Source organism: Falco peregrinus, chromosome 1, assembly GCF_023634155.1.
Source record: "Falco peregrinus isolate bFalPer1 chromosome 1, bFalPer1.pri, whole genome shotgun sequence".
Lineage (NCBI taxonomy): Eukaryota > Metazoa > Chordata > Aves > Falconiformes > Falconidae > Falco > Falco peregrinus.
The window spans coordinates 33,456,357-33,480,283 of record NC_073721.1 but is presented as its reverse complement, the minus strand read 5'-3'; the positions used below and the strand labels follow the sequence as shown (position 1 = coordinate 33,480,283).

At 43.2% G+C, this 23,927-nt stretch overlaps 1 protein-coding gene across 2 annotated transcripts in view; it reads right to left on the bottom strand.

The window, feature by feature from the left end:
- Positions 1 to 8,426: 8,426 nt before the first annotated feature.
- RBM20 (RNA binding motif protein 20) overlaps positions 8,427 to 23,927 on the bottom strand; it is a 103,043-nt gene continuing 87,542 nt past the window's right edge. Inside the window, exons 7-14 of one of the 2 annotated variants that reach the window (XM_055793651.1) lie at positions 23,422 to 23,553; positions 21,486 to 21,565; positions 19,982 to 20,669; positions 17,999 to 18,097; positions 15,889 to 16,558; positions 13,330 to 13,449; positions 12,490 to 12,611; positions 8,427 to 8,554 (exon numbers count right to left, since the gene is read on the bottom strand). In XM_055793651.1, the coding sequence (XP_055649626.1) occupies positions 8,444 to 8,554; positions 12,490 to 12,611; positions 13,330 to 13,449; positions 15,889 to 16,558; positions 17,999 to 18,097; positions 19,982 to 20,669; positions 21,486 to 21,565; positions 23,422 to 23,553 (2,022 nt within the window). In that variant the 3' untranslated portion in view covers positions 8,427 to 8,443. The remainder of the gene's footprint in view (positions 8,555 to 12,489; positions 12,612 to 13,329; positions 13,450 to 15,888; positions 16,559 to 17,998; positions 18,098 to 19,981; positions 20,670 to 21,485; positions 21,566 to 23,421; positions 23,554 to 23,927) is intronic. The other variant, XM_055793657.1, reaches the window with a different exon arrangement.

Sequence of the window (23,927 nt, the reverse complement as noted above, 5' to 3'; positions counted from 1 at the left end):
GCTCCTTCGGAACTAACATCCACTGGTTGCGACCACCTGCATGGTGGTTTAAGCAAACATAATTTGCTTCCCACTTTGCTTGGCTGACAAGAAGTAATTCATGAAAGTGAGTTCATGCCATTCCTTGCCATGGTGTGAACATGCCATGAGTGCAGCAAGATGGGGCAGCTCCTAGGGGAATGCACCCAAACCGTATTTCTGACAGGTTTCTTTCACTTTGTTGTTTGGTTTTTTTTTCTTGTTTCACTGGGCTAGCAGATCCCAGTGCTTTCTCACGCTGCTTAGGCACTGCTTGCATCTGATGCTGTTGTAAACAGGTACTTAACTTACCTTAAGGCTCAGGTAGCCCTCAATCCAACCAGACTCTCACCACTGGTTTGGGGATCAGACCCCATGGAGGAGGTTTGTGAAGAGACATGCCGATGGCTGAACAGCATCAGTAGCTCGTGAATCATCATCTGCCTTTGCAGGAAGAGAAAAGCAGAGGAGCAAGTAACACATAGCCTACAAACGTGAATTCACAGGGCCATCAGCTTGCTAGTGAGAAATACCCATGAGCATAGCCCTGCCAACTTATTTCAGACCTCTTGGGTCCATTTCATACACAGCCTGGCATCAGTCACACAAGGCACTGCCAGATCTCCGTGCACCCCTGCGGCAGCTCGGCTTCCTTCTGTGGCAATATCCAATGGCAAATCCCTACCCTGCCTCACCAAAATACCCCTTGTCCCCACCCTCACCCCCAGCCAGGCTAATCTGTGAGAGAAAAGGAAGGAGAAGGCTTCTGGGAACATTTACAGCATCCTGGCTGCCTCGCTGATCTCTTGGCAGACTGATATCTAGCATATCCTGCCTGAGTTAATCTTTCCCGATTGCAATCAGATGGAAATAGGCACTGGAATAGCCCCGCCGGAGCGGTGCCGATCCCCAGAGCATCAGGACGGACCCGTGCTGCTCTTCCTGTTGGTCTCAGTGTACTTTCTTTTTATGGGCCCAAACCTGCTATAAGCGTGCCTGTTTAGGGTCTGCCTTGTTCCCAGAGACCCTGCACCTGGGGCACGGGCACCTCGGGGGATACTGATACCAGTCCCTGCGTATGTCTCAGTGCAGCCAGTGGCTCTGCAAGCTCACCACCACAGCTCGTACCCACAGACAGAGTGTCATGGGCAGGAATAGTGAACAGGGGAAATAAGGAGGTTAGAAACTCCACTTGGGCACACACCAAAACAGCATTACTTGTGACTGTAATGTTGGAGAAGTACATCTGATTGCCAGCTGCTTAATGCTAAAGTCCATGCAAGGCAGCACAAGTCTTGCTCATGCACACACATGCACGCATGCACGCTGCCCTCCAGCATGCCCACATCTCGGGAGTCGGGACCTCTACCAAGCACTAATAGCACCTCTGTGAAACTGGTTTTAACATCTCAGCAGTGATGTTAAAACAAACAGGCAAATTTTTCCTAGTTCCCCACCACAGGTGTGCAAAACACAGTGTGGCTACGCCCCCTGAGCTCAAGGTGAAAGTTTACTGCCAAGAACACGTTGCTATCTGCCAAAGATAAACCAGCTGCAATGCAAACACAGCCCCACCAGAGAAGAAACCCACAAACAAAACAGGCTTCCTGTGTCCTCTAAAGACACCAGGATGGTGTTTAAGGAAGGTGGAACTAATATGCATGTCCTCAAACAAGGCTTAGGAGTAAGGGGAGCACAGCTTGTGAACAGGAACCTTCATTTCTAAAGCACTGGGAAGAAATCGGGCTGGAAAAGCTGCTGCTTCACCCAGGGCTGTGCTGCTGATACTGAAGTCTTACCTTGAGGAATTGGCCAAGACTCTGCCTGGCAATTATTTAAACATTTAATAGGCTGTATTCAGCCTGCCCTGCGTGGCTTTCTAGTTTACAAAAAGCTTTTGGACATGCCCACTCATTCAGATCTGACCCAGTTAATTAAAAATTGACGTATGCTCCTATTTCAGTTTAAGTGAAGCTACTTCAGGTAGCTGCTCCTGACAGATGGCCCTTTAACCAGAACCCTGATGTGAACTGAAAGGAGAGAGCTTACTGGCTTTAATCACCTTGGCTATCTGATTAGAAATCTCACCCTGCAGTAGGCTGATGCAATTATGTGCCGATGAGCCCTAAGAAAACCATCTTCACAGTGCGGAAGGTGGATCCTGGTGGCCCCACCACTTCCCTGCCTGCTCCCAAGCTGCAGGATGCCCAGCAGGGCCTTCCTGAGCCTCACATGGGCTGTAGAAGGGGGCAGTTAGGAAGGAAGAGATGGAAACCACCCCTGCTTCTGTCACCTCAGCATCTGGGGAGTCGTGTTTCCATGGTGCTGTGAATATATTAAGTTAGGATGAGACAAGTGTGTTTCATGGAGACTGGGGCCAGATTGCCAGTGCTGTAACACACCGTAGCTCCGCTGAAGGCAAGCAGAGGGGAGGTGTGACACGCCAGGGGTGGTGGAGGGGATTCCTGGCTACCAGGTCAGTAAGGCGAGCTTGGGCCCTGCAATGAGAAGCCTGACCCCTATGGAAATTTCTTTTGTGCAAGGGAAAAGGCTGTTTTCTGTTTCACTGCTGCATTACTCGGTTCCACTAAGATGTTGTGGGGAGAATCCCTGGTCCTTGCCCAGTCCCCCTCTTCTCCACAACAGGAGAACTTTTCCTCCACAAATACATACCGCATACTCCCATGGCTTCACGTTGCAGCACTGCATGAGGCAAGCCAAGCACCTGAGGAGCGCTCAACATATTGACATAGATAAGCGGAGGCTGGTGGAGTCGGATGTAGAAAAGTAAGCAAAGGCAAACCTGTTCTCTTGGGCTGCCCTTGCTGCCACCTGCACAAACAGGGCCGAGCCCCAGGCTGCGTTGGCGCTGAAAAGCAGGCGCAGGGTGGCTGCTTCGCACAGCGCCGGCATGTGCTGCAGCCCCAGCGCCGCTTGTGTCGGGGCAGTGTGTCCACTGGCCCAGCCCCACAGCAGCCCGATCCAGAGCAGGCAGCGCCATCCCAGCTCCCCACGCACCCCTGCCCTCCCTCCTGGTCAGCTTCCCGGGGAGGGTCCTGTCTTCAGACAGCCTGGACCTGGTCCGCTCCGTGGGTCAGGCAGCACAGCTGGGCTGTGGCTGGCTGTCCAAGTGAGGTCAGTCACAGCCTTGCGCCAAAAGGCCAAGCTGGTACTTGGGTGCGGGCTGGTGTTCACTAGTGAAGTCTTTCACACCTGAGTTCCCCCTTCCAACAAGAAAATCGTGATGTTTAGAATTTTTTCTGTTACAGATATATGATGCCTAGTTAACACTTACAAAATTGGTTTGCCCAGTTTCTAGAGTGAGACATTCACGGCTGCAGTGAGGTGGTATCAAGGTCACATGTATGAAGGTTTCACTACATCTAGGACAGAAGAACTGAAACCATTTGTGCTTAAAATACATTATATGTGTGCCTCAGCTGCAAAACAGTTACTCAAAAGATGCTAAAGCACTGATCTCATGAACTGGGGAGTCAGAAAACCCGAGTGCCAGACTTTTTGCCCATGACCCATTGCCCTGGCCATTCGGTGGGGCTGACAGACCCATCTCCCTCCCTCAGCAGGTGGCGGGAGGCACAGCTCCTGCTCTGATGGTGCCCCATGGCCTGCCTTGCACATGGACCGGACGTCACCTTGTCTCAGTCTTTCTCCTAGTGTTTTCCGCTGAGTGAATTAATCAAAGCTGGTGGTGAAGTTTCCCCTTGGCTTTTGTCCTCATTGCATTCTTTAAATATTTAGTACAAGCATGTCTTTACGTCACCCTGACTGAGGCTGAGTATTTCCTCCCAGGAGCTCCAGTTGCTGGCGATGGAAGTGAGCCAGGGAGAAGGCTGGGGAGTGGGAAAGGTCCCTGTGGAGCTGGGAGAGCACCCTGGAGGGCAGTCTGCTGAAAAGAAGAAAAAATCAGCAAAGGCAGAGGGAGAGTGCAAGGGAAACAGGGTAAACGGGCAAACATGGGGACTTGGGTAGAGATGAGCTGGAGAAAGTGCCTGGCTGGGGCTGATTTTGTATGGTTCTTTCAGGATGAAAAGACAACCTGGATGGAGACAGAGAAAAGCCAGTGCGGACCGACAACTTGCCCATTCATTTGGAAACAGAAAAAGGGAAGTGAGGACATATCTAGAGGGACAGGAGTGGGTAATAACAATAATAATTACAGAGTGAACTGCTGAGATATGTACACTTCAGCACCAGACGATGGCAATCACTCGCAGTCTGTACAGCAGGGGCTACCTGATAAGAATCACAACTTCTAGAAATTACATTTAAAAGGAAACATTTTGGTCTCCTGTTTCTTTCTTACCCCCAAACTATCTTTTATTTATTTTTTAGTTTTTAATAGATCCCCTGGGAAGCTAGAAGCATGTTGTTGCTGGGACAATTGCCCACCCATGTATATGCTTTATAATTCTCTTTATTAAAATCTTTCTTTTTAAGAAACACAAATTGAAATACTTTGCAATCAGTTACACAGATCAGTTAATATTGGTGACAGTTCCTACATAATTAAACAAGTACTAACAAATTCCAACTGTTTACAAGCCAAAATTTAAATTAACAAGATTATATAAGCTCAATAAATAGTACATCTGGTCCAGTTCAAGTATAATTCAACAAATCACAGCCTTAATCCTTAGAGAATAGAAAAACCCTGAATATAACAGCCTAACACTAATTTAGTGTTAAAGCCAATATGAAACTTTGTCTGATTTTATGGGGCAAATGTTTAATTCTCTTATTTTTTTACTTCAAGGAAAGTAAGTTGCAGATTGACATTAAAGACTATTTGAGATCAATACATATTTCACAAAGATGAAAAACATAGTTCCTATTAAAAAAAGTGCAATCTTTGGTTGAGATGTGTTGAAATGATTTCTATATATTAAGGAAGCTCCTTTTTAAATATCAATAGTTGTTTGGCTAGACCTGAGCCTGTTTTGTGGTTTGTATATATATATATATATATATAAATAAATATGTATTAATAAACAGCGTGGATTATATTTATAATGAATTATGCCAACTAAAAAAGTAGTCAAGATTTTAAATATAATAAACCAAAAGAAAGAACACATTTTTACACAAGCTGAGAAAGGTAAGTGGCTGCCTACGGTGGCCTTCCTCCTCAGCAGAATAGGTAGTAGAGAGAAGTTGGGGAGCTGAGCGCCTGCCAGCATTGCATGATGGCCTGTTGGAGGGGGAAGGAGATTATCTCTGAGTTCTTAAAGTGCATCAGGCTGAAAACTCATCATAGGGATCATTAGGACCTGGTTGAGACTTAGGATTGCTTTTAACTGCTTTCAGATGCTGAGTTTTAGGGGGAGAAAGGACCTTCTTAGAAGAGGAATTGCCTGTTTGGCCGTACCCAGGATTTTGAGGATCGCTGTTGCGTCAGGACAGAGCCCAAAGAGACAGGGTGTCCAAACCACCTCTACAAATATCTGGGTCTGATCACATCTGTGGGGCTGGGCACTGCACCTGCATCACTCACCTGAGTCATCTACCTCCAGAAGAGGAAACTGTATACAGAGGGCAGAGATGCCGTCTGGAGCCTCCTCCTTCCTTAGCGGCAAGCAAGGGCCTGTACCCATGGCCCTGACTAGGTACCTGGAGCCAGGACAGTTCCTGGTGAGCTCAGTCAAGACTCCAGCTTTTGGAGCCCTGGATGGAGACCGAAACTTCAGAAGGCAGGGACTGAAGGATGCCAAGGCCCACTCTCTCGGGGATTTTGCATGTCTAATGCAAGTGGCCAGGGGAAAAAAAAAAAAGAAAAAAAAAAAAAGAAAAAGGTTAAATAGGCAAGCTGTGAATAATGGGAGTGAACCTGGTTCAGAACCAGAGGAGGGGGAAGGTAGTTTGAATCATCTCCTGTACATCCCAGAATAAGCCCCTGGGTAAACACTCATTTTCATTATTCTGCTGCTGCCAGTCAAAATCCCATGGTTACCTACTGCTTTCCCTGCCTGCCTGTATCCACCTGTTGTCTGTTTTCAGAAAGTCTGATTTAAAGCGCTTTGGCCTGGGAAAGCCTTTGTTGTGGATGTGTACCGTGCCTATAATAAAGGCAGTGGACCTGTAGCTTCTACTGCAATACAAATAAAGAATAATAACAGTGATACTTTTCTCATTTGAGGTTACCTGGGGATAAAGTTGCTGGAGGCATATGACTTTGATATACAGTCAGCTATGTCTCACATCCAATTAAGCTTAACCACATGGTCTAACAAGCTCCCATTAGGCTGGTGAGAGCTCCAGTTTGATAGCAGGGTTAGCTTCAAAGATTTGATGCTTGCATTTGTAGTGATTTCCTTCCCTTGCACTCAGTTTGTGCTGAAGGGCATGAAGGGAACTTCATATTCAGATGATACATGACAGCTTGAGAGCTGTGCTTTTGAAGACAATTGCACAATCTTTACTGCCATTTTGGTAATCTTACAGCTTGCAATACAAGCTCTTGCCTTAACAGCCCTGTGCTCAAATTTCACTGCAACGTGAAAAACAAACAAAGAAAAACCCCAATCCTTGAAGGAAAAATACCTGGTTTGCAATATTATTTTTTTCCATATGGAAAAACAAAAAGAAAGCTGTTTTAAATGACAGATGGACCCAAGTCTTAACATACTTCAAGCCTGGACAAAGGAGGATTTAGGCTGCAATGTTTTTCATTTCCCCTTGTCTTTTGGATAGGCCACATCTGAATCCGGGATGCAAAGAATCCCTCAACTTGTGAGAAGCAGGAATTCCAAATATGAAATCTGACCCCACCTCTGGTAAAACGAGTGGAAAGCACAGGCCATGAAATGGAACAGGACTTCAGGCAACACCACCAGGCACCTCTGAGACACACTGCCTGGCTACAGGCTGCTTCAGAGAACAAGCATGGCTGCTGGCAGAAGACATAATGGAACAAATACTTTGTTGGCAATTTAGCCACTTTGCAGTATTTTGTGACATCCATGTCATTCTTAGGGATGCCTAGAACCTTCTGGGAAATGACTTCCTCTGCACAATGTCTAAACAGGACATCCAGCACCAGTAATTTTTACAGAACGTACTGTGATGAATATTAGAGTCAGGCAAAGAACGGAAATATGGCTGCAAACCCCCACCTGTCTAGATTGTGCAGGGCATTTTATAAAAGCATAACTCCAGGATCAATTCTGGCAATGGTTTGCCTCTGTATTCATTTTACTACACAAAGCCCTATTGAAATGAACCAGAAACTTGTACAGTGCGTTTCAAAGGGACTTTGCAAAATACTAAGCAACAACTGTGCAGAAACAATAGCTCATAATAATGCCAGAGCTGCTGGTGCATCCTGTGTTCTCAGTGCTGCACTCTGTGAGCCATCAGTTGCTGTATTCACCTTAAAAAATTCAGGGAAATAAAATATAAAAACAATATTAAAAGTCTGGCATCTTTCCATAAAAACCAGGAAAATTCAACATTGCCAAGCTGAGGAAAAGCAAGCTTGAAAGAGAACAAAAAGACCCCAAAAGCAAGGATCTTGAATAAAATGTCTAAAAGAGACATGGTCCAAACATGTGGCACTTTAAAAAGCCTCTCATGAGAGTTTCAAGTCAGTAGACTCAAAGTTGGCACCCTTTAGAACTATCAAAATGAAGGGTTTCAAACACAGTGGTACCTGGAAAACATCCTGATCACACCATGGAAAACGCTGGAAACCAGAGCAGGTTGGCTGTCAGCACATGCATTCAAATTGCTCTCGCTGTGCTGCGTTCAGGCTATAAGGTCCCTGGGACAGACTGTGGCTGCCTCCGTGCTCGTACAACACAGTCAGTGTACAGTCAGCACTTAACACCACAAACATTTTATCATTTCACCCAACTCTTACGATACACAGAGGTGGATGCTTATGGGGTTTATATTATGCCATCTACTGACTAGTTTTAGCACAATGGCTTTAGATGTCCTATGCAAATGCTACTTCTTACTGGGGCAGCGAGTGAAATGGCTGAAGATATTTTAAGCAACATTAAAGCCTATTTATAGTGACATCTCCTTTCCTTTCAGCGTCCACTGGAGGATGCTGAGTGCTTCTAAAATACTCCACCTGACCTGATGCATCACATCAGAATTAAAACTTTAAGAATCCCTGAGAATTCTGATTTAATCTAGGAAACCACTCCCAGCACACAGAGTGTGAGAAAGAATTGCTCCACTTCTTACAGATATGCCAGCATTGCTTCACCGTGGGAAACAGTTTCAGGCATTTTGGTTTTTAATGGCACTCTGGGCATAGATGCATGGAACATGCTCTTTATTTCCCCTCCTCTGTACAGTGCAAATTGACAGTTATATCATAGAAATTAAAAAAAAAAAAAAAAAAAAAAAAAGAAAAGGATCAGCATTCACTCATTATAGTTCTTCCAGTTCATCTGCATCATAGTTTTTTCTTCGTGAAGTGAGGAACAATGCCAGTGTCATCCTGAGGCAGATGGCTGCCTTCTTCCTTCATTTTCAGGCTCTCTTCTGCAAGCTGGGACAGATACTTCTGCAGTCACATCAAAAACAAAGCATTGTTACCAAAACTTAAAATATTCAACATGGGATGCTTTGTGCCTTTTCAGAGCTCCCACACTATCCCAGCATCTCAGAAGGGAAGAAAGCACACAGAAGGCCCATTTTGGTGAAAATTAAAGCCGGGAAATACAGCTGCATCAGGCAAACTACCTGAATACATGGAGAACCTCAAAGGTTCAGTGATTTACACTGTGCCACATGGGGAACTGTTGACAGAACCAGAAGGACCATGACTCCCCATCAGTTTCTGTAACTAGACCTCACCTTTTCTCCTTGCAAACTCCCTACTCCCATACACCACAGGACAGGAACTAACTCCACTGAGTCAGCTGCATTATGCGCGTATAAAACTGGTGTGTCAGAAAACAGATGCAGTTTTTGAGTCACATTTTAAAGCAAATATATATATATATTACATTTTCAGCATGTCCAGGTCAAAGATATACCTTTTGCCCAAGAACATTTGTTTTAAGGGAATAATCAAACTCAGTAATAATTAACACAATTTAGCAGTCTGGCTAGAGCATTTACGTTTATTGTGTTTCTCTAAGGTAAAGACTCTTGGTGCTTTAAGCAATCAGTGTGATTTAAAAATACAGGCATGGCCAGTGAGGCTTTCAGCCTTTTGGCAGTGCTCTTAGTTGGCAGAGCTGCGCACAAAATAGACGATGAGCTGGTATGGGTCTGAAAATGGTGGTCAGAGTAATTATTCAAGGTCAACAGACCTAGAAATGGATTGAAAGAAGCTTCTTCAGCAGCAGCTAGTGTAAAGACACACATGGGAAATTACCACATAATAACATAGAGATGTTCTTATAAATTACTTATACATATACCACATGTAAGAATAACTGACCTGCACATTATTAGGATTATAAAACTCTTTTCTACCTGATTATTCATTCTGATTTGTTTTGAAAAGACCATCTCACATCACTGGAAAATTTCACCTACTTGCAGGATTCCCCCAGATTACCGATTACTCTTTGGCATCCATGGGGAAGAAGTAAAATGAGAAACGGATGTTAAAAAATCAAGAGCTGTGTTAGGACTGGCAGGTTGTCTCATGTAAATACAAGTTTTGGATGTCAGAGGTAAATCTGAAAGGGACTCAGTAGTGGTAAAGAATGGGTATACCTGTGACAAAATGACGACTGTACCCTTGTTACTCTGAATATAGAGATTTGGCTGTGGAAATTACAAAACTCTCAGTCTTGATCCCTGGGTACAAAATTCCGTGTGGCAGAAAGCCAGAGTAAATGTTACAGTAGTATACAGAGATATAGGGTCCATAAAGGCTGGGAGAAGTGATCCATGTACCGTACTCAGTACACGAACATGTAGAACATGTTCAGAACATGAAGAAGTACACCATGAACGGTAGTAAGTCACTAAAACTTGTCGTTGGATCAGATAACCCATACATTTTTGTTTTTCCGTGATTACCCACCAAAATAAGACTGAGGTTTATCCACCACCTTTAGCTGACATTGTCAGTTATCATAAGCACCACAAACATCAGTTTTGAAGTTCACAGACCAGACATTCAAATTAATTTATAGCAAAATGACAGTCAAGGAAAAGGTATTTTTTCATTTAAATACAAGTTTTGATGAACACTGCATAAAGCCAGTGGAAAATAGGATAAAATGCTGCACTGAGCTGCCAAGGTAGTTTACACCAGATGAATCTGACAGCTTTTTGTGGTAGTGGTGGGAAGGACGGCCAAATGAAAAATGCAGTGGATGTGTAAATATAAATACCACCTGGGAAAGTCATTTATTAAGCTGAAGAGAATGGAAAATTACAAAAAGTCTGCAAGGTTGACAAACAATTGTGGGTTTTTTTTCCGTGACTGCTGTTCTTCAAGGGGCACCATACTCCGATGAAGCTGACTATTTTAATTCAAGACAAAATCATCATCGTAATCTAAGCAAGGCTTTTGGAATAAAACTCATAAATAACCTGTTTGGTTTTGCATTCAAATTCAAACACTGAACATATATTTTTCGATGTCGCCTCAAGGAGACAAATAGCAGATGAACTTATAGCCATAAGGGCATTTGGAACAATGTCATTGTCATGGGACAATGGTGTTTGTCATTTAGGCAAGATGACAGCCTGCAGCGGCAGTCCCATAGCTTCACATACAGTAAGAGTTAAAGTCCATAGTTCTTATGTTGGTGGATGCACTCGCTAAATTGCACCACCATAGGAGAAGACTGACATTTCTTGCAGAGTGCATAATTGCAACTAAAAGAGTTCTAGTAATACAGAACAATTATTTAAAATTTGCTGAGTTTCCACTTGAGCAGGCAGAAGTTGGATGCAATGTTTACTTCCTCCATTTAGTAAGATAAGAGGTACGGCTCACAGAACAGCCTGTTTTTATTACCGTATTTGACAGATTTAATTTTAACAGCTTTTGTGGTCTTTGTTCTCTTATCTCAAGTCAGTGTTAGAGATCTTCCACAGTGCTCATGGGAAATGTCTTAACAGGGACAAAAAGATGTTTTTTTCACACTGGCTCAGTTTTAGTTGGACCTTTTTTTTCTAAGACTAACAAAATAACTTGGAAAATGAAAAAAACCCTCTTCTTCCCATGGGACTAGTTGCCAGGGGCAGGGGCTGGAGTTGCAGTCTTTGCTTTAGCATGAGTTTCTTGGGTTTGGTGTTTGGGGTTTTTTTTGTATGAAACAAAAACAGGCATGAAAACTGGGCACCTGTTTTTCAAGCTTACACTCGGAGGCTCCATTATTAGCAAGCATCGCAGCTCTGCAGGCACAGTCTTTTGTGTGTAATCATACAAAGGCCATACAGAGGCCTTTGTACGATTACAGCTATGTAACTTTAGCAAAGTCAAGAAGAAAAATTCTCCCAGAGAAATTATTTGACTCTGATTGTCACTAGAAAAGCCAATGCCTACTAGCTAGCTAGGGAAGGATAGCTATTACTTGAAGATAAGCGGAGCTCCAGCATTTACTATGGGCAGAGGGAAGAAACGGAGAAACAAGGCACAGCTTTGCTTTGCTCTTTCATGACTAAGAGTATGCGAATGCCAACAAAAGTGTCTTCTGCAGGGTGCACACCCTGTACACAGGCAGGGATTCAAGGAGATGACAGGCAAGGCTACCTCCTCTGAGGAGTCCTCAGCACAGGGCAGTTAGTGCTCATGCTGTCACGACTGATGGTATCAACCGTGCATCTGAAAAGCGATAAAGGTACGGTCTTCTGATTGAACTGCAAGCACCCGTGGTCTCTGTGTGCTGTTATCAAGTGCTGACATGCTTATGGAAACCATAGAGGTAATTACACATTTCTGCCTACCCTTATAGGAATTATTCAATAGCGGTGTTCGGCGTGGCTGACCCGCCGTGCTGTTCTGCAGCACGGGGAGGTGGTTTCAGCGGGTGACAGGAAATGCCTCGGAGAGCCTGTGCGTCACAGAGGGACTGTGTGCTGAAACACGCTGCAGAAGTTCACACCAATGCACAACTAAGTCTGGCAACATTATTAAATGAGTGGCATGTTTAATGCTGCTGAAATTAAGAAATCATTTCTTATTTCAGCAGCAGCCCTGCTGCTGCTGAGCTCAATCCCAGTGACAGAAACACCTGGGACCCTCAAGAACAGGGAATTAAAGATGTGAATTGCATGCTGTACTGGTGATGAGGACCAAATATAGATGAGAAAATGAAGTTATCACCTGGCCTCACTTTTTTATGACCCAGAAGTTGATTTCAAGGATCAGGGAGTGAGAAATGACTGTACTACTGGAACTACTGAAAAGTTTTGCTTATCTAAATTTCACTTCATCTAAATTCTGTCCCACAGAATAAAAACTAATTTTTTGTAGCACTGTCTATGTATGCGCAAGTTGTTAGCTACCTCCAAGCATGTTTTTACCTGAAGATTTTTGTAGTGAACAGTACTTCTGCAGTGACTTGTCTTTGCTGTCTCTTCATTTGTATAGAAGAGTCCACAGAGCTTGCAATAAAACCCAGTTCTAGGCACCACAAATTCCACACCTATTGAGAAATTCTGAATTGCATTAAAATGTCAGTTGAAACCCTTCCCCTCCATAATACTTGTTTTCAAAGTAAAAAGTTGCTGTTTAGTTAAATGACATAGATATGAAGACTGAATCCTCGATTCACTTCTCTGATTTCCCTAATTTCGCAGTTTTAAATCCTGTGCATTGCAAATACACCTTCCACTTCTCTCTTAGATATTATACATATCTTAAAAAGTACCTTCTTGTGCATAATACTGACTGGAAACTTCACTGCACAAACTCAAGAGCTAGAATAGCAATTAGCAGTAAAATTATCCTTAAGTTACACAGATGCTCTTTAGGATGTACATCTTCCAGGTGTTTTACTCGTGATCAGTAAGACAAATACTTTTGCTTATAGTGAAAGTATAAGCAATACTTTTATGACAAAGACTTTTAAATTACTAAGTATTTCTCATATATAGTCCAAGGCAACTTATTTCATCTCATCAGCGACATTAACAGCTATCTTTTGGCATTCACGTGGAATGAAATTAGCAATGATCTATAATCAAAAGCCCATTTCTTTCAATAGCTACCCCTCTGTCATGTACCCGGTTCCTTCACTCTACTCACATCTGTTCTGAAAAATAAATACAGTAGGTAGCCTTAAAGTGACATCTTGTTGTAGGCTCTAGGTATTGCAGTGGGTGGTACTGCAGGCCGAGGGTGGCCTGGGTGTCCCAACGTACCCAAGGGGATGCTGAGCTCGGTGAAGACATCCTCTTGTTCCCAGCCTGGCAGAGAGTGCCTTCTTTTAGGCTCTACCTCCGGGTATTCCAGAGATCTCATTTCCAAGTACCTAGAATTTGCTTAACAAATGAATAAATGTATTGAATGAAAACAGTTTATTAGTTTAAAGAAACGTTAGTAAACTTCTTGGGAACGTTTTCTAGGTGGATCTATATATGAAGTAAAATCTGGAAAAAATGCTTTTCCATTTAAATCAGAGGCCTGCTCAGCACAACTCCCAACAGCTGTACTACACTGTGCAGTCACTCCTGTTTCTCCCAGCAGACCATTTTTCTATTTCTAATTTCACATTCATTATGTTTTTTCTTTTCATATTTTAATCTCTAAATAGATCTATAACACTATACGTGCCTCTGGCACCAGCATGGTCCGACTGCAGCTCTGTAACCACGTATGGTACTGCATGACCAGAGACAGAGCTGGGCTAACACAGGGGCTGCTGAGAAAGGGGGTGCAGCAGGACCTGCTGCCAGCAAGTCCCCACGCTGCCTAAGGAGGTGTGCGGGCAGAGCAAACCTTCCTCTTGTAGGACCCCTGCAGCATCACTGTCATCCTCTCCCCTGGAGCCACTCTTCTCCCATCCTCAGCTCTCCAAGGGACAGTTTCTGCTTTATGGCTCTTAGCCACTTGAAGATTTTGGTTCCTGGCCAGTAGGGATGGGATGGTTGGTCCCTGCTGACCAACATTAATGTACACAGGCTGGAGATTCAAGGCGTGGAAAACAGTGAATTGATTTGCTGAGGCAGGTAAAGCCAGTGAAAGGAACAGATGCTCTCCCTTCCCAACATGTGAATTGCTTTTATTCAAAAAAGAGAAATTTGTTATCACAGGGCAACAGAGTTACAGATTAACTGGTCTGATTCCTATTCTTCAGTTCTTACATCAAAGAATTAGTTCCCTTACCCTGACAACATTTCTATTGCATTGCAAATTTCATCTATATAAGGGATATATTTTCTCATAAAACAAATACATTTTTGCCCAAACCAAACCCTTCCTGCCTTTCAAGTCTGTAGTTCAAAGATCTGCAATTTCTGGCTATGAGAATGAATTTTTCTTCATTGTTTTAAATATGCCTATTACATGATTTAAAATAAAATAATATAAAATGCTGATAGGTTGGCTTTCAGATTAACTTTAACCCCATCCCAGCTTTCCAAATCTGCAGCAGAGATCCTGGAAAACCCACAAGCTTCAGTTAGGTCTTCTTAAGAGACCCAGAGTCTTTGTAGCAATTTAAGTTGATTTCTGGGCTCCTGAGCTGGCAGCTGCCTTTGCAGAAAGCCTAGAGCCTTGCACTACAGATCCCAGATATCAAGTGCATGGCAGAAACCTGGGAAGCACAAGATCCCCTGGAGCTTCCAGGCTCCCTGCTGGCAAGTTGGAAGCTGAGATGCTGAAAACTCCAAAGTAACTATGCTCTTGGGGTACCCAACTCTTTTGTCAGCCAGCTGCCCGTGAAGTGGGCAGCCCAGGGGAGCCAACCTTGCCATCCCCAGTCCGAGGGAGTTTGCATGGCAGTGTTATCTCCAAATATGCAAGCCTAGCAAGCTGTCTTCAGGCCAAACAGGTAAGTATTGTGAACTGAGCAATTTGCAAATCTGTCCTGGAGGAATAAGTCAGTTCAAAATCAGACGTTAAATGTTCCAGCATTTTCTGGTGAAAAATTGCACCCATAAAAATCTTTCAGCAACTTCTGTTCACAACCCCTTCTCCACCACACGGTCTCTGGTAGCAACAAAAAAGAGCATTCCTGGCCAACATGGTCTACGTTGTTTTCTACTTCACCTCATTATACACACTCCATTCGCTCAAGTTTCATTTGAAAGTGTGACGAGGAACTGAACTCATTTTCAGACACTCAAGATCCCTTTTTTCCTGACAGCTAAAATATTAATAGGCAGCTATGATTACATTTATTGGCATTATCTCACAGCATGTCCTATCAGTTATATTAAAGGCAGCATGCGGTAGATAACAGGAGATGATAAGGCAAGTCCTGACAAAAGGCATGTATTTGCATGAACAGGGACTGAGAAATAACAATCTGCAGATAATTTCCATGTTACTAATACTTCAGTACAGTGTGTAAGAATACCCACCTTGTCCAGGAGCCAGCCAGACATTACAGATACTTTTCTGTTGACCTTCAGAGACTGTCGCTCATTTCATTGACAATTCGAAATAAATTTAGCAGGGCACTGAAAGACTTCATCAAAACTCATGTGAACCTCGACATGACAATTATAGCAGCTTATGCCTTTCAGAAAGCTTGCAAGCTGCTTATCATATTTCCTTTACACTATTCAGCTAAGAGGCTCTAATGGTTTAGCTTGGCGAAAGGCACTGGGGTTCTTTTACTGAGCCGCTCCAAGGACAAGTCTTGATACTATTAGCAACATTTACTCTTGTTAGCGATAAATTTCAGTCTACTGTCAGAGAAAACATGCAAGGCTCCCTGTGGGCTGAAAAGAAAAAAAAACCAAAACAGTAGTTACCCTTGGCCTCTGGACTCTCTTGGCTTCCAGGTCTTGTTTCTTCACTAGTGTTTTTAACAAGCATTTCCATAACTTCTCTGCTCTCAGCTCCTTGTGATCCCATCTGTTTGTAATCATCTATAAATGTGTCAGGGAGCTGGAGAGTCTCTTCTTTCAGATGAACAGAAGGTATATGGTGATCTTCGAGCTCTAAACGAGTGTCGGAGCTCTTATCAATTTTTCCTTCCTTCTGCTGGGGATCAGACTCCTTAGCAGATTGGTCTTCTTGCAATTCCTCTGGCTTCTGCTCAGGGTCCAGATTTAGGCTTGATGCTTCAGTTACAGCATCATCATTATCATCATCCTCATCATCATCCCGACAGCCGCTAGAAGCTACACTGCCCTTTGCTGATCTGAAGTTTGTTTCTAAAGCTTTATGGGCAAATTTGTCTTCACTCCTGGTTAAGCAGCTGTGATCATTTTTCAGTTCTAACATGTTTGACATACAGAGACACATTTCTGAAGCAGTTTTATTTTTTTGATCAACTGGTACTATTTCTTCAAGCTCAGTTATATCAGGCTCCATGATTAAATCATCTTCTCCCACTTCATCTACTGTTACTAATTCCTCCATGTTAGCAGGATACCAGGTCTCACCCTCTACCTCACTTCCACTCTCCCAGTCTCGATCCTGTCACAAAGATGTAAAACATTTGAGACATCAGTGATTATAGATCATACTGTTAAAAGTAGGCTTTGAACATCAGTAACTGGGAAGAACTTCCATCTGGCTGTGCCTAACCCCTCTCATATTTTAGTTTCAAAGAACAACAGGCCTTGGTGTTGTGATTTTCAACTTTACGCACAAGGACAAGCAATATCTTTTTACATAAACTTCATTTTGAGGAGATTCTGTAACAGCCTTGGGGATTACAGTCTCTCCAGCCTCCTGCTTCTTAGCTTTCTATAAGCAGTAGAACAAAGTACAACCTGTTATCCTTTATTATGCTACAGATGCTACTGTGTGTTCACCAAGGAAATGAATCTCTCCCTCTCTACCTCCATCCCAGGGTGGCAAGAAATAGGCAGCACAATGGCAATACATTGAACCCCAGTCTAGCCACTGTGGCTTTCACTTCGCTGGACTAGGTCCTTTAAACTCCTGCTGTGACTGAGAAAACGTAGCTACCTTCTGCAGCCATTTCCTTCCACCAGCAAGAGCCCTCTGCCAGGGACTGTGTTGGTAGAGATTGGCCTAGACCTTAAGAAAAATCAGTTTTACAGTTATACTCCAAGGTACATAATCTGAAATACCTCATACATGCAGTTATAGACTTATAGGACTCAGGCATTAATATTGGACGTCAGAAGTATTAGAATTATAAGGTATATGTCACTTTTAAGACACACTTGCAGCTTAGATTTCAACTCCCAGACTCATTGAGTACACATAATCTATTAATAATCTGTATTCTCCTCCTATTTGGCCATTCCCACACTTCCCCTCCTTGAATCCTAAAAGAGCATAAAAACTCTGGGCGTTGACACTGTTCTTGCCAGGAGATCGGTTTTCTACAGCAGCAGATATCAATAGCTTCCATATCTGGCCATCAACCCATGACCCTACAGATATGAAGCTGGAGGAATTCCAAGGACATTGCTGTCCCCGACTGTGATGCTGCAGTAGGGGTGCTGTACAGATATAATTTAATTAAAACCAGAAACAATCAGAAGAGGCTGTTATCTATAGTCCATCTAAGGCCAATGTTCTGAAAAGTTTTCATCATTAGTCCCCTTCTTCTCCACTAACTGACCACATCTCCTATTTTGGGGCATGGTTCACAAAATTACACAGTTCACTTGGGCATACGTTACTTACAGTTGCCAGTGCCAGGGGCTATGTATGTACATGGGCAAAGAGCAACTAAAAAAAGAGTTCTGGAGACTTCAGGAAAAGCTAGCCCTTAAAGCAGAGGTCAAGAGTAGACAAGTTAATTTAGACAACCCCCTTCTTACAACCCCTTTACACGCCTTTCCGTGGGGGTTTAATATTTCAGCTGGGAGAATGTGCTACCAAGCCTGGGTTCTCACTCATTTGTCATGGAAGCTGCACCAACAATGCGTCACCAACCTTCTCTTTTCTGGTGTTTTCAAAAATCTCTCCAGATTCTTTTCCTTGTTTATTAGCTGAAGGTGAGCTCTTCTCTGGAACTTGCTCCTCTTTTCCAAGCTAAAATAAATACAACATATACATGTATAGTAACACACAGTGGTGCTTTAGTATGTTTCTATTCTGGGTCTAGGGAAGCAAAGTCACTCACAAGGTCACATTCTAAGTTTATGCAAGTCAACCGGACTGTGGGAAAAGACCCAACACTTGGATTTCATTAGCAAAGCGGCACAAATAAGGATTAAGAAAAAGAAATTTAAACAAAATTAGAGAGATGTAATTTATATCATAGAATTGGCTAGAAGACAGGTGGGGGAGAATGTGAATTCGTTAAGATTTCCAGTCTCCACTCCTCTGTTCTCTACGCACATCTGTTATGTTGGCTCAGACACAGTAAGGAGAGCAGCAGTGTTAAAACTCCGCAAAAGACCTCAACTGTTTTGTTCATTGATGTAGGATCAGCCGAGAATGCAACTGCTTGCACGTTTCATACTTCAAAAGAGCAAAACCATAATACTACCTGGCACTTGGTAAAGAGCCACAAAGCAAAAGTGTGGATTCAAGGCATTAAAACCTATTTCCTCCTTTTAAAATAAATCATTAGCAGAGGTCCCTGGAGAGGTATGCCTTTAACAAAGTCACTTTAAAATAACTTGAAAAACATGCAAAGGAGTGTGCAGCGCTTGTGATTTAGGATGCTGTCTGACATTTCTCTCTTGACATCTGCTCCCAAGGAACCATCCATCATAGTGAAACACCAGCCAGAGGAGAAAGATGGCAAAAGGTGGTACCGACACACATATCTATGGCATGACTTAGTGCTGCTGCCTGTTACAGAGACTAGCTGAGTGACAAGATACAGAGATTTCCACCAACCTTGCCTTTGAGAAGAACTAACACAAGGTCAACTAAAACCAACCACAGATGGCCTGGCAGCGCAGTCACGAGCTAGAGACAGACCCCCGGTCAGCAAAGCAGCCCTGCAGCCGCCTCTGCCAGCATCCCGGGGGGTGGCTGGCGGCAGTGTATCTCCAGGGGGTCTGGGGGAGGCAAGGTGGCCAAAAGCCAGTAACAAGATCCCTGTAGGGTAGGGATGTAAGCATGGGCTGTACTGGGACTGAGCAAATGAGGCATATTAATCTGTTCCCCCTCCACTTTTTTTCCCAGTGGAGAATCCAACTCACAAATGCTGCCGCTTTACTGACTAGGAGCATTTCTCCAGAGATCCCATAATTTTACAGGTGAGCTGATTCAGTGTTCAGCCATGGGAAGATTCTTGCCAGCACTTTGAAGGGATTGGTGAGAATTATCCCTGCCACAGCTGAGGGTAAGGACATGGAATTAATAGAAACCAATTACTCTGCTGAGTTGACCAAAAGTAAAATGTTTCTCATTAAAAGTTCATTCCCCATTTTAGCTGTATAACAACCAGTTCCTTGTATTGTCCTACAAATATTGTGTGTCCCTGTAAAATACCCCTTAATTCCTAGGTAACTCCGTCCAAACCGCAGGCAGTGAAAGGAGGAGCTGGATGCAGAGGGAGCAGCTGTGAGATATTCTGCACAGATTTAGAAGAGACAGCAGCAGGGCAATTGCCCCTGCACACACAACCTGCATACAAACAGCAGACTGTCACTTGGTTTTGCTTTCAGTTGGCTGTCCTCTTCCCCTCACTGGTTACCCAGAGGTTTTGTACTTGACACAGAAAGACAATGTCCACGTACCCAGCACCGCAATGCTATACTAGATCTGCATGATCTGGGCAAAGACATGGACAAGATAATCTCCCAAGATCTCTGCTAGGACTTTATTCACGATTTTATCAAGGCAAAACACTGGATGTCACCAGCAACACACCCAGAATAACTGACCTAAAATATTACAGAAAATATATTACTTCAGCATTTACCGCCTTCTTACATACAGTTTGAAATCTCTATTTACCTCATTCTCAGCAGGTTTGGTTTCCTTCACATCGCTGCCTTCAGTAGCAGCATCTTCTTCTTGGTCTTTTTCAGTTTTCTTCACCTTATTCTTATCATTTTGTTTTTGCCTGGAGCCCTCAGATGCTTTGCTGTGCTTCTGTTCAGCCACCTCCTCCCTGGCAGTGTCCTCACTGTAAGAATGCCTGCGTTCCCTTAACTTTGCTTCTTCCTTTCTCTTAGATCTCCCAGGTAAATCCTGCACCTGCCTCTGAAACTTTTCAGATTTTGACTTGGAGGTTTTTCGGTAATAGTCATCTTCCCTGCTCTTGTAGCCAGATAAAGGGTGAAGGGAGCCAGGGGAACTACTCCGTAAGTATTTTTCTCTGTGCCCTCTGCCTCCTTCAATCCGTTCATCCAAATCAAACTTGTCCAGCTGTCGGGAATAATGTTTCCTCTCGTGTACCCATGTGTCAGTCCTGTCCCTCTTCTCATCCCCATTCTCTCGCCATTCTCTGCTGTCTCTTTCCTCTTCCCGTCGAGAATACGGGGACTGATCCCACGACTCTCTCCCATTTCCCCAGTCGGTCCTGCCAGTCCCCATTGGGCTGTGGGGTGAACTGCAGGAAGTAAAGCTGGGAGTGTGGGAACGGGGCGACAGGGAGCGGCTTATGGGGCTGCGAGAGCGGGGCCTCTCCGTGCCATACCTGCTGCAAAGAGAAAAGGCAGTTGTAACTAACTGGCTGACCCGCTGTGGCCTTCCAAGTTCTTGTACATTGGAAACACATGGGGACTGCCCTGGTGCCTGTGAACCCGAGATCCCAGGCTTTTCACGGACATGCACTGCACAGCTGCAAACACAGCGAACAGGAGAAGAGGCAGTGTCATGTCCACAGAGCTTAACTAAATCCCCACAGATCTGTCAAGAATACATTCATTCATTCTTAAAAGCATCTCACAGGGGTTTAGCATTAAAAGCTTATAATATGTTAATACCTTTACAATGACCCTAATGTCTGTACCCTTAATACCCACTCATCTCGGGCATCTCTGAGACAAAAATGACAAAGGTCACCTGCTTAAAAGAGACATTTTAGGACTGTGATTCCTCTCCATTTTTGCTGGAAGGTCCAGAAGTCAGGCAGATCAGATATATATCCAAGTATGTTTAATCTGAACGGGCTCTTTCCCTCTAGGTCTCACAGCACTCCCAGCCTTTACACTTTTTACTCAAGCGGGAGGGCAGGGGAACAGCTTCATTTGTGTGTTCTTCGCATGCCAGGCACACTTTCTGCGTCATCATCAGCAGAAAAGAGTTCATTTATGTTCATAACATATACAGTTTCAATCTGATCTCATTATCTAGACCCTGTACCTACTGTTGTACCCACTTACATTTTTACAGTGATTTGAGGTGAAATCCAAATTAAGAAAGCAAATAAGAGAAGGAAGCACACAATGCTTTTTCTGCCTGCAGGTTTACAGACTTATCCAGGTCCAAATTCCAAACTACGGAGAAACTTTACCTGTCCACTTCACGCAGCAGGTCCCTCTCCCTCTGTGAATGAATGTCCTGGATGATAGCAGCCACATTCTTACCTGGTTTCTGAATAATACAAAGACACTGCTTAGCATGCTGCACTACTCTCCAAGCTAATATAGGTGATTTGCCCTTCAAGAAACAGCATCCATGCATCATTCCCTTATTCTGCTACTGAGGAATATTTGGTTTCAGTGTTGTGGTTACACTCTTTCCTGCAGCTGGTATCAACAAAGCAGTAAAATGATACAAATGGAAAATTTGCTCTGTTACATTGTAGCACTGTCTCCTCATATTTGGCTGTGGCAACAGACTTTGAAAACTAGCTCATCCTTTACACATGCGCCACAGAGTATTTGCTAGGAATTGGATGTAAGAGGAAACAAATCAGACATTTTGTCTAGTATCTGAATTAAGTATGTTTAGCTGTCTCTCTCTGATCCTCTGGGAATGAACTGCCTTCTCTTCATCTGAGTTTAGCTCATTCCTGGAGTATAGCTCTAAAAAACTGCTTAGACACAAGAGATTCAGAAAAGCTAAGTGCAAGAAAGATGCATACTGGAAGTGTTGATTACTTGAGATTCAAGGTCATTTACAAAAGATGCAGTACTCCAGGCTCAAGTGCATGCAGTTTATCAAAAACCTGGAGCATGCACAGCTGATCAACATAGTCATTCAGAAACTCAGAACAGTCTGCAGCGGTAAATAGCTCATGCATATTCCCCCTTCCATATTGCACATTTGTTTGTTTGTCTGTTTTTCACAAAGAGAAAGGGCTTTTGCTGATGCAGAGAAAAAGAATTTCATGACATCAGAAACTGCCATTTCATGACATCAAAAGCAGGCTGAGAATCTTCCTGAGATCTAGGCAAACTACCACACTCTCCTGGCTAATTCCTGTTCTGCCTCTATGTTAAAGATGCACAGTCTCCACCACCTTACATCTGAACCTCTCACCATACCACACTAAGAAAGATTGCCCTGGTTTACAAACTTTTGGCAACTCATTTAACTCTCCTTAATCTATTACAGATGTACAGGAGAGAAAGAGACTTTTCCAAAGGTAAGACCAAATCATCTGAGTTACTTGGTTTTCCTCAATGTATGAAAGGCCCCTTAACCTCATAAACTGCAACATTACGATTCTTCTATAAAATAACTTTGTGCTGTGTTATGTAATACAATATGAAGCTTTTCAGCTCTGCATTGCCAGTTCCAGTCCAAGTCTCCATAAAAAAAGTACTCTCTTTGCATTACAAATGGCAGTATATAAGCATCCATAAATATGCTTACAAGAGCACTCATATTTGGACATCACTCAGGTGTCCAGATCAGAAATATCACACATACAGAAAGTCAAAAGACTATTGCTCTGTTCTGACTCAATGTAAAAAAACCTAGATAATCTTGCTTTTTAATTTAGGTCATTCACAAGAAAGAAAGAAAAAGAAATCAGTGTGATGTTTAGCCCTCTCATCACCGCTTAGTATGGAGATTGTACCGTGGCTCAAGCATGCAAGCAGTGAAAAGCATTGCTTCAGGCTTAACGCCTGACTAAAAGCATAGGACTGTCTTATTTTTGCTGACATGTTGTATCTTACACATGGTTGTGTTTCAGACCGTTGTTAGACAAAGCAACGTGGGGAGCCTGCCCAGAAGGAAGCTCAGAAGTGATTTTTGAAATAATGGTATGCAAGGACCAGAGAAAATGGGATCTCTTCCAAGAGTTATATTTCAGAAAAGAGCAAGCAGCTAAGTGAAAAAGATCGTTAACATACATCCATTAATTTGCCCTTCCTAATTTCTTTTTCCATAGTATTAAAGCATTACTTAGAAATCAGTAATCAGCAAAGATTTTTAGATGTATTCTCCAGGACGTGCCATGGAAACTCAGGAAAACTGATCAGGAATGACTATCTTACCTTCAGCTGCAATTCCTTGTATCTTTTAGACATCCTAATAAGTAACTTGTCATCATTTATCATAGCAGGTTTTTCTTTGTAGTACTGTACCATGGCTTGGGCTGCTTCACTGTAAGCCATTTCCAGAAAGGCCTAGCACAAATGGGGAGAGCTTTAAAATCTACTACAAAATTAAAAATACAAAGTATAAGAGAGAAAAAGGCAGCACAATAATTTTCATTTATAGTACGGAACTAGGTAGCTTTCCAGCTCTGGAGCTGAAATAGTAACACTCAGTCCATTCCTCAGCCTTCTTTTAACTGCAAATAATAGTTTCAATCCAGCTATTAAAGCCGATACACAACTTTAGAAGCCAGTTTAGTTAAAACCTAAATGTCTGGAATCTAATCTTGCTCAATATAAGATAGCATCACCTTTGCCTTGCTTCCTCACTGGTGCTTCTACACCATGGTCAGCTGCTGCTGACAGGATGCAGAACTGCAACGTTGCAGCACGCACCAGTCCTG